A 10,115-nucleotide genomic window follows, 5' to 3' on the forward strand; every position below is an offset into this window, starting at 1 on the left:
GTATATATATGTATATATTTAACATTGTTATGATTTAGTTTTGATAAATAAAAGTGGTGGCTACACCACAAAGAGAGAAAAGTGTATCAACCAAGTCAGTAGCTGTGTATTCACACAGATTGTAGACGTACAAAAATAATATATAAAAGGCCACACTTAATCCGTGCAGTGTCTATTGTCCCGCCAATTCTAGACATATGCATGGGAGTATTGGTAATGGTAGGATATTTTTAGAGCGCCCTCCACCTCCACAATAAAATAGCTCACACTAGTCAGACCGCAAAATATTAATACTGAAAAACAGGAAAAACTTAAATTACGTACTCGCGCGAATAAGCACCTCGTTCGAATAAGCGCCCCTCGATTCCCCCAAAAATTCAATCATAAAGTACAGTACATTGCATCACCAACTTCATTTTCTGCATCAACTATTCGCACTATCATAGCATTGTCGGTCGGTGAGTCCATCTATCTGTCTATCAGTCTACATTAAGTTTAACATGGTTTTCAGTGTTAATGCATCTTTAGAATCCAGTTCTTGTTTTATTGCTACCCGGCCTTTTTTGCTTTAGAACTACAGTATTTAATATCTAAACATTAAAATACTGTATGGCCATTTTCAGTCAAAATAAACTGACTTCATCTCTCTCGTATCTAAGCAAGAAACCCTGCAATGGTCCTGCTAATCTGAATTGGCAGATGACCAACACGCTTACCACCACCACCACTAATTTCATCTGCTGTTGTGTAAACCCATAACATTTTTGTCATGAGACGTGTTTTCTCGATGATTATCTTTTTTCAACAAAACCATTCGTTTATCTTCGATTAAAAAAAAGGTGCTCCTTCAATTTTCCAATTTTCCATAAGCATCTCTTAAATTTTCATATACTTCCATAAGCGCCACTCTGTTTTCATAAGCGCCCCGTTTGAATAAGCGCCTCTCAAAAAGAGCCAAAAATATTCTAAGCGCCCGGACGCTTATTTGCGCGAGTAAGGTAAATATAATTTAAAAGAAATAAAACAAACAAACAAGCCTTTCAGGTATACAATAAAGTGGGACAGCTGCCTAAAATTTCATTGACAATATGAAAATGACAAAATGCGGTTGTCTTTGAACTTCACTTTTGCAAGTGTGTATGAACCCAGACATTAATTTAATATAAAAAAGTTATTATATTTAGTGAAAGAATTCGATACTAGGCCTGGATAGATCATAATGGTATCAGTTGAAATAAAAAGAAAAAAATTCACCTCCCAACAATCATCTTGTAAACTTCGAAGATAAAATCAATGAACAATCCATTTAAAATATCTGTTTTGCATAGACAAGTGCCTTTACACCGACGTTGTTATGAAGTAGTTTAATCACCCGCTTTTTAACGTTTCCTGAATCGTTATGATTTACAGGTTTCTGAATGTTTACAAGATGACCAAGTATCAGTTTGTTTTGCATGTCTATTACACAATGTCACTCACAAAATACATGTCGTAAAATTTGATAACAGGTGGACCACTGAAATCGGTTGTAAACATTTATTCAGGGGACAGTTAAATTACTGTTCCATGTTTTATGTAGATTCATACATCGATTTTGTTTTCAGTTGCTTGTTTTTATTATTATAGCTGTTCATTACGCTGGACTTTTTAAAATTATGCTGTATAAAGCTCCCAAGTTTAATTATCACGAAAATTCTGGGTAAACGATTAAGTCTTTTACCAACCGGCTAATATCCATTGTGATTTTTACAATAGGTGTATACTGCGCCGTGTTGGGAGTTAACGACACTGCTAAAAATACTCGCTACGCACGACGCTGCTTTATTTTTGACGACCAAAGCGAAATATCGATCGTAAATGACAAACCTATAGAGCTAGTGGTTGATGGAGAAAAGCTCAATCTGCTGGAATCGGAGGTGTGGACTACTGGTGATAAAAATGTAAGGTTAAATAATGGAATGAATAGTAAGATGTATGACAATGAAGGGGATGATGATGATGATGCATGATACTAATAATGATGATTTTTCTTGTAATGATCAGGGTGATTATTATGTGATGACAATGTGATTCTGATAATTATGATATGATGATGTTGTTGGCAGTGATAGTGATGATGATGGACATTTATTTTTATAAATAACATTCTTGATCGATTGAAATCGAATTTTCTAAATGTAGAGTTGATGTTTCATCTATTGATCATTCAGGAAATAAATCTACTCTTATTATTATTTTATCAGATAAGCGTATCATGGCAGGGTCATTTTGTGAACCAGCTACATATGGACGAAAAATTATTACTCGCCATTGAACCAGATAATAGCGTCATTAATGAAGATTATGATTCTGAGGCTGCTCCAGCTGGTCGCCCCCTATCGGCCATTGATAATCGCAATGGAATTGTTAAGTTTGAAGTTGGAGTCGGTAAAGATAGTGTAGGCGGAGCAACATTTCCCTCGTTTCAGCCCAATTGGATAGCTTTACAGAGTGATCTGGTATCTTGATCAAAATACATTACTATATTATGAAATAGTATATTTTAATTATGTTAAGAATTTTATTTGAAATTGTGTGCTAAATTACGAAATGACAAAAATGAGCAATAGTAAAATTTAGAGGTAACAGATAAAGTATCTTGCCATTTTTCAGGGCGAAATGTTCGTTGATCAATTAGATAATGCAGAGGACGCCGAAACTTATGGATTTTGGGTTCGGGCGACTGATGTAGTTGGAAACACAAAGACAGATTTTGTATCAATCCACATTGATTTTACGCCACCCCAAATTGATGAATTTGCAGTGAGGAATGGCATGTAAGTAAAACATATTATGGTTTAAACATGGAGGAAAAAAAAACAATTGTAATCAATTTATATTCATGTGAACCTTACTTAACACTGAATATTTTGTGAATATAGTGCACGCGTGACTGCGTACGATCGACAAAGTGGAATCATGAGTGTTCGTTGGCAGATGATTTCCAAAAAAGATGAAACCATTTTATCAGAAGGCTACGAAACTGATTTAATAGTCGTAAGTAAAACATTTAATCAAGACTCACTTTTAATGGAGAATGAATGAATCATTGTGATTAAATACAGCTGAAAATGGAATATTCTGTAGTCACACATTGTTGCGGACAAACAGGTGCCAAGTTGGGAAACGCTATTGGCGTGGTTGCTTACGTTTACTGAATGCAGAAAATTTTAGCTTTATTTCTAAATGTTATCATTTTCAGTTTAGAAAAGCAAATTCAACTGGTAAATGATTACTATATCAAACACATTTTATGTTTTATTTGATTTGGGGATATTTCGTACGCACAGAATGTTACTAATCATGACTAATTTATTTCCGAATTTACTCTACGTTTAACCGACATTAAAGGGAAAATTGATTCAATTCCAAAACTTAAATACTATATTACGTTTTAAAACAACCTACCTCAATGTTGATACCTATTTATTACACCTTAACTTGAAATATAGACGGATTCTGACATAACTTCGTCTAGGTATCCTCAAACTTGAAATTGAAACTGGTAAATGGATCAAATCAGATTGAAATAATAGAAAATGCAAATTTTGCTCATTTAATTTAGATGAAAATGAATACCATTTTACATTGATTTGCCCATTTTATTGAAACATTAGAAATACTTTCATACCTGCATATTAGTTCAAGTCCGTCTATATTCAAATTCAGTCTTTTAATATCCACCAGTGCTCCCAATATTATTATGATTTATCTAAATGTTTATATTTATCATTTAAACGTACAAACGATTATATTGCTTTTTAATTTGATGTCAACCTATATTTATATGGGCCAGAGGCCATTGTGTAAAAAGAACAAATAAATGTCCTTGGGCCAAGGAACGAACGAACACGCTTTTTATCAGGTCCATTTTGAAACAACTGCAACGTCTCGCAACTTTTCAATGAGGACTTCCAGCGGCCTAACCTGAGCAACTGGCTTGTGGAGCACTGAGCAGTGGATGGCGCCGCTAGATCTTTGTTATAGCAGCACCAGGAAACAGATACGATCTTTTGCTAATTATTGTATATAAACATTGAAACAGATTGTTAATATCAACATTTCGTTTTTCTTCAGTTTTTAAATATCTGGGGCGGATGGAGGATTTGGCTGTAGGCAGTAGCCCTACGTGCAAAAACTGAAGAAATAATACCTGTAGATGGCCGGAAATGACACATTTATAATAGTAAAATTCATCATCATCATATCACTATATCATTATATAGTAAAAATGAAGCGCCAACAAATTTTCATATTTTTTTTTCTCATGATCTTTAATCAGCTATTTCCGGCAACCACGGAGATCTAACTGTCTCTTATACACATCTAGATGTGTATAAGAGACAGATGTGAACCTTACTTAACACTGAATATTTTGTGAATATAGTGCACGCGTGACTGCGTACGATCGACAAAGTGGAATCATGAGTGTTCGTTGGCAGATGATTTCCAAAAAAGATGAAACCATTTTATCAGAAGGCTACGAAACTGATTTAATAGTCGTAAGTAAAACATTTAATCAAGACTCACTTTTAATGGAGAATGAATGAATCATTGTGATTAAATACAGCTGAAAATGGAATATTCTGTAGTCACACATTGTTGCGGACAAACAGGTGCCAAGTTGGGAAACGCTATTGGCGTGGTTGCTTACGTTTACTGAATGCAGAAAATTTTAGCTTTATTTCTAAATGTTATCATTTTTAACTTAGAAAAACAAATTCAAATGGTAAATATTGGGCTTATTATATCAAACACAGTTTATGTTCTACTGGATTTGGGGATATTTAGTACGCACAGAATGCTATTAATCATGACGAATTTATTTCCGAATTTACTTTACGTTTAACCGGCATTGAACCTCATCGACTCCAAGAGAAAATTGCTTTACATCCAAAGCATTAATACTATATAAAAAAATAACTATAATGTTGATACCTATTTATTACATCTTGAAAACTTGAAATATAGACGGATTCTGACTAAACTTCGTCTAGGTATCTTCAAACTTGAAATTGAAACTAATAAATGGATCAAAGGAGATCGAAATAATATAAAAATGAAAATTTTACTCCTAAAACTTAGATGAAGATGAATACCATTTTCTCTAGATTTCCTGAAATGGCAATCCTATGTACAAAATATCTGAATGTTTTCATTATGTACAAAACAAAACTCCGAAAACCATAACAGCTTTTGATCAATTCAAGCAATCTAAAATATGCTTAACACGCCAACAATAGAAGTAAGCATCGAGCTGCTATATGGGAGCTGTTTTAAGGGATAAATTATTTGATGTTAGGTCTAGTTGTATTTTCTGTGTAATTAAGGTAAACAATAACGAATAAGCCTATCGGTCGAGTTTCTTGCATTATAATATGAATCATTAGAAGGCACTGTTAATAATATTCCCACAATTAAGTAAATTCCTATGAACTTCAACTTCAGGAGAGCAAGGGGCATGCATATTCAGCGATAGTCAGATAAATGATAAGAAGGGCACTCATATAAGATCTATTTTTGGTACCGTATCCCTTAATCACTATATTATTTTCCAAATTTCTGCGTAGAGGGTTTCTTTTGAAACTTGCGGCCCGGTTCTGAATACCTAGAAAGCCACAAATCTAAATCAAAGAACCCAGAACATTTGTTTTATATACGCCTTTTATCAGGTCTATTTTGAAACAACTGCAACGTCTCGCAACTTTTCAATGAGGACTTCCAGCGGCCTAACCTGAGCAACTGGCTAGTGGAGCACTGAGCAGTGGATGGCGCCGCTAGATCTTTGTTATAGCAGCACCAGAAAACAGATACGATCTTTTGCTAATTATTGTATATAAACATTGAAACAGATTGTTAATATCAACATTTCGTTTTTCTTCAGTTTTTTAATATCTGGGGCGGATGGAGAATTTGGCTGTAGGCAGTAGCCCTACGTGCAAATATTGAAGAAATAATACCTGTAGATGGCCGGAAATGACACATTTATAATAGTAAAATTCATCATCATCATATCACTATATCATTATATAGTCAAAATGAAGCGCCAACAAATTTTCATATTTTTTTTTCTCATGATCTTTAATCAGCTATTTCCGGCAACCACGGAGATCTAATGTGTGATGTACGGTACCATAGAAAATACAACTTAAAAACATTTATTTGATGTATTTACTTTACCTACTTCAAAACTTGAGTCCATACGCATCTCAGCCCAACCACAGTTGTGGCTGTGTTGGTAAAATTTTGGAAAATTCTACCTCTAGATTGCCGGATATGACACACTTACATGTAAAATTCATTATTATCGATATAAAAATGACTGTGATGTACCATAGAAACTAAAACTTTATTGTCTTTGATGTATTTACTTTGCGTTCATGTGCCGAAAACCAATTTTATCTTTGCACGCTTTTTGTCATACTTCTCAAATTATAATAAAGGCAAGCGCGCTCGAATCGTGTATGATAGGTAATTCAGATGTTTGTGGGCAGAGTATACCGGTATCTTGCTATAAAATAAAATGTACCCTGGCTGTATGCCTACCGCGCTCTTTCGTTAAAAACCTGAGTCATTTATGCATTTATTTCAACAATTTCCAGGCATACCTTCTTGATTCCCGAAAAGTGAGAGGGGACCAAGCCTTTCTCCTTAAAAATATGTGGGGGAGGGGACGTGTTTTCCTTCCCCAGTGATCTGCGCCCATGGGTCCGTGAAGATGGGTACCTTAAAAATCTTACCAATGATTCATTACAATATAATACAACAATTATTTTTCTTAATAGAATTTAGGGGGGTGCAACCGCACTCTCCTCCTGCATCCGCCCAGAATATTGTGTGTTCGTTGGTAATTTAGTCTTATCGTTTAATTAATCCATGATGGTAATTACGTACCACGAAATGTTAGGCCTTTAGATGTCCCCCAGTGGTAGTTGCCAGGTTCTCGGAAATGTTCATTTAAATGGCGTTTAGGTTGAGAAGAATGATTTCATGATAATTCCTAACAGAAAACTTGCACTAAAAGCAGTAGACAAACCTTATCTGGGAGGCCGCTATCCATTCGTATTACTTCTCCATTAACAAAATGTGTTTGCATAATACTTCATTACCAATATGAATTTGATGGAACAATAAATCAATTATAATTATTAATAATATAATCTTTTTTAGACTGGCGACTGTGTTCCTACCGATTGTTATTGTATACTCGTCAATAAGTTTTGTTACAAGTTGCAATTAGACATAACCCCTACACTTGATCAAAGTGATCAAGAATTGGGTACTACTGCAACTTTAAGGGTGACATTAAAAAACAATGCTTTACTAAACATCTCACAGGATATAGAGGTACGTATGACTATGAAATTGGAAAATAAAAGTTAAAATAATAAAATTATATAAAATGATTTTCTAAAACAATCATCAATATAATTATACAAATTGCAGGTCCAGGCCTTATACATCTTTCAAAGAAGACAGTAAATCAGCAAAAACTGTTTTGACATTTATTTAATTAGATAACTTAATAGGGGCCTACTTAATAATATCGTTGTTTATATTTAAAAAAAATATATTTATACACTATTTTCAACTAGGTTGCTGTAGCCTCTTTCAGTGGTACCAACGATGCTCTGGAAACAAAAACAGAAGACAACGGTTTGGGGACTGGAGTATTAATCGGCATTATAGCAGCGGTTGTAGTGTTTGTGGTTCTATGGTTGATAATTGTCGCACTGGTAATGCAAAGGCGAAATAGGCGTGATGTAAGTTTATCATAACAGTTTATAAATGTGAAGTTCAACGATTTTCATTTTAAATCATCAGTTTAGAAAAATTTCATGTAATCGATTTGTAATTATATTTGCTTATTTTTAATATTTAATTATACGATTATCAATTCTGTTTTAAAAAAAATATGTAAGCACAAATAATATTAATAAATTATTAGAAAACTTTGAAAGAACTGTCGATATCCAATATTGAGTTATTTGGAGACACTTTTTCCAATCAGTAAGCGAAACATTAAAAAAGGCAAATCCTATGCCTATCTGTTATATAGTCCAGGTGGATTTTTAAGTAGTTAAGACGCTTGGCTATCATACTAATAAAAAAAATCCCGACAAAAAAGGCTTTAAATTCACTCAGCCTTATATTAGTACCTGGATGAAAATAATTTGGGAGGTTAATAAGCGAGGTGGAACGAACTGGCCACCCTCATACACAATATTTTCAAATGTTTATTATTTTTATTTATATTATCATTTATTTAAAACCGAATTTTTTTTAAGCAATTTTAATAAATATTGCAGTTATGTTTCATTAATATTTTTACTTTAATGATGACATTACTATAATAATAATAATTAATATTTATGATTATAACTACCTTTAATCTATTTATAGGCCTACCAATGTTTTTTTATCATTATAGCTATGCATTATTTTCTTACATTTCAGCCTGAAACGTTTGGAGATGACATTGGACATCAAAACCCATGCTACACCAATGTAAGGCAACGATGAAACAGCATGTTTACATAAATTATTATTTTCTTTTGGTGTAAGACTAAAACACTTTCGCTTTATATACTTCTTTGATACAAATTTTGTTTTACCCTTTAGGAGGTAACTGTTAATACTTACACAGCTCCACATCACCCTCCGCCTGCATATACACCAACGTCTAGGCCACTACCGATGACCGAGAAACCAAAGAAGAAAGAGATAATGGAAGACGAGTATGCTTCTCCATTTGCACTAACTGTTTCACCAGGTACCGTAGCCATTATGAGAATAATTTCCTACTGCAAATAACAGACTTATAACAGATTAACAAATAATATGTAATTACGTATGAAATATCTCCCATATATTTGAATATATTGCATATAGTATACACATTATTCAACTTTTTTTAATCAGTTGTATTTTAGTTGTAATTGATTTTTGTCTTTATTGCCAGAGGAAAACAAATTCCCAGTTGTTTTATTGAACAATAAATGTTATTTAATTGAAGTCATCAGTTGATAAACCAATAATTTAGTAGACTTATCTACGTTGCATCTATGTTCTCAGTAGCCTCGATCACACGAATGACGTAATGGTGCAGTGTCGTCATCCATCATGCCTCTGTGACTAGTAGTACCATCTATCTTCTTGTTATCAGCTTTTAGCTGGTTCCCTTCCCCTTGCGGATATTTGGGTGTTAAGTAAGTAGTCGTACTGCAAATGTGGCTGAATTCATGTCAACAAGAAGATAGATGGATGACGACACTACACCTTTTGCGTGATCACAGCTTTTGAAACAGTAGCTGAAACGTAGCAAGTCAACAAAATTGTTGGTTCCTTAAGAGAAAATTTCCATTAATTTTTTTCTGAAACCAGATGAATTATTTGAGAATAAATGTAATGTGATGATATCTTATTTTATTATATATGATAAAATTATGGTAGACAGTGCTCGAATATATACATAAAAAGCAAAATACTGAAAATAACAATGCAATGTAATACTGTATATAATCCAAACAAATATATGGTGGGTTGTGGAAAATATTATAATTCCAATACCTTTTCTACAAACTCTACCAAAATTTTGTATAGGGTTGGTTTACTGTATTTACTTATAATGAGACGGTATTCTAAACTAAAATGCAGTAAATAATATCGTACTCTATAATTTGCGAAACACGTTGAATATTAATGTTAATAAGAACTAAAAATTTGTTTTATTATTAAACCATCAGCTTATTTGTAGATAATGTAATTCTTCGACCTGCACCTAATTTTAAAAGTTTAAATAGGCCTATATTGTAATGCTTAAGTTTTAAAGTTATATAATAGGCTATAATGCATGTAATTAAATGCTTTATTGAGATTTATTTGTATGTTATGTTATACCGATTTTGAGGCTGTCTCTTATTCTTGAAGGAAATATTACAGTGAGTGAGATTCATCCGCGTGATATACACAACGAGGGTGTAATTGTTGAAGGAAACCATTCCCAGGTGTATCTAGGTAGTGTTCCTAGCCTTGGTCTGACAAACGTCGCAGTCAAGACTCTAAAAGGTAAGATA

General features: G+C 33.3%; 1 protein-coding gene across 2 annotated transcripts in view; it reads left to right on the plus strand.

The window, feature by feature from the left end:
- Positions 1-1,666: 1,666 nt before the first annotated feature.
- The window catches only part of LOC117112643 (tyrosine kinase receptor Cad96Ca-like), a 14,094-nt gene continuing 5,645 nt past the window's right edge, over positions 1,667-10,115 (plus strand). Inside the window, exons 1-9 of one of the 2 annotated variants that reach the window (XM_033255753.1) lie at positions 1,667-1,940; positions 2,244-2,498; positions 2,653-2,816; positions 2,922-3,036; positions 7,210-7,386; positions 7,635-7,802; positions 8,497-8,547; positions 8,662-8,812; positions 9,970-10,107. In XM_033255753.1, the coding sequence (XP_033111644.1) occupies positions 2,286-2,498; positions 2,653-2,816; positions 2,922-3,036; positions 7,210-7,386; positions 7,635-7,802; positions 8,497-8,547; positions 8,662-8,812; positions 9,970-10,107 (1,177 nt within the window). In that variant the 5' untranslated portion in view covers positions 1,667-1,940; positions 2,244-2,285. Of the gene's footprint in view, positions 1,941-2,243; positions 2,499-2,652; positions 2,817-2,921; positions 3,037-4,432; positions 4,542-7,209; positions 7,387-7,634; positions 7,803-8,496; positions 8,548-8,661; positions 8,813-9,969; positions 10,108-10,115 lie in introns of those variants that run through there. The other variant, XM_033255754.1, reaches the window with a different exon arrangement.

This window comes from Anneissia japonica, unplaced genomic scaffold (assembly GCF_011630105.1).
Source record: "Anneissia japonica isolate Jap-2015-1 unplaced genomic scaffold, ASM1163010v1 scaffold288219_len142424_cov121, whole genome shotgun sequence".
In the NCBI taxonomy this organism is placed as follows: Eukaryota; Metazoa; Echinodermata; class Crinoidea; order Comatulida; family Comatulidae; genus Anneissia; species Anneissia japonica.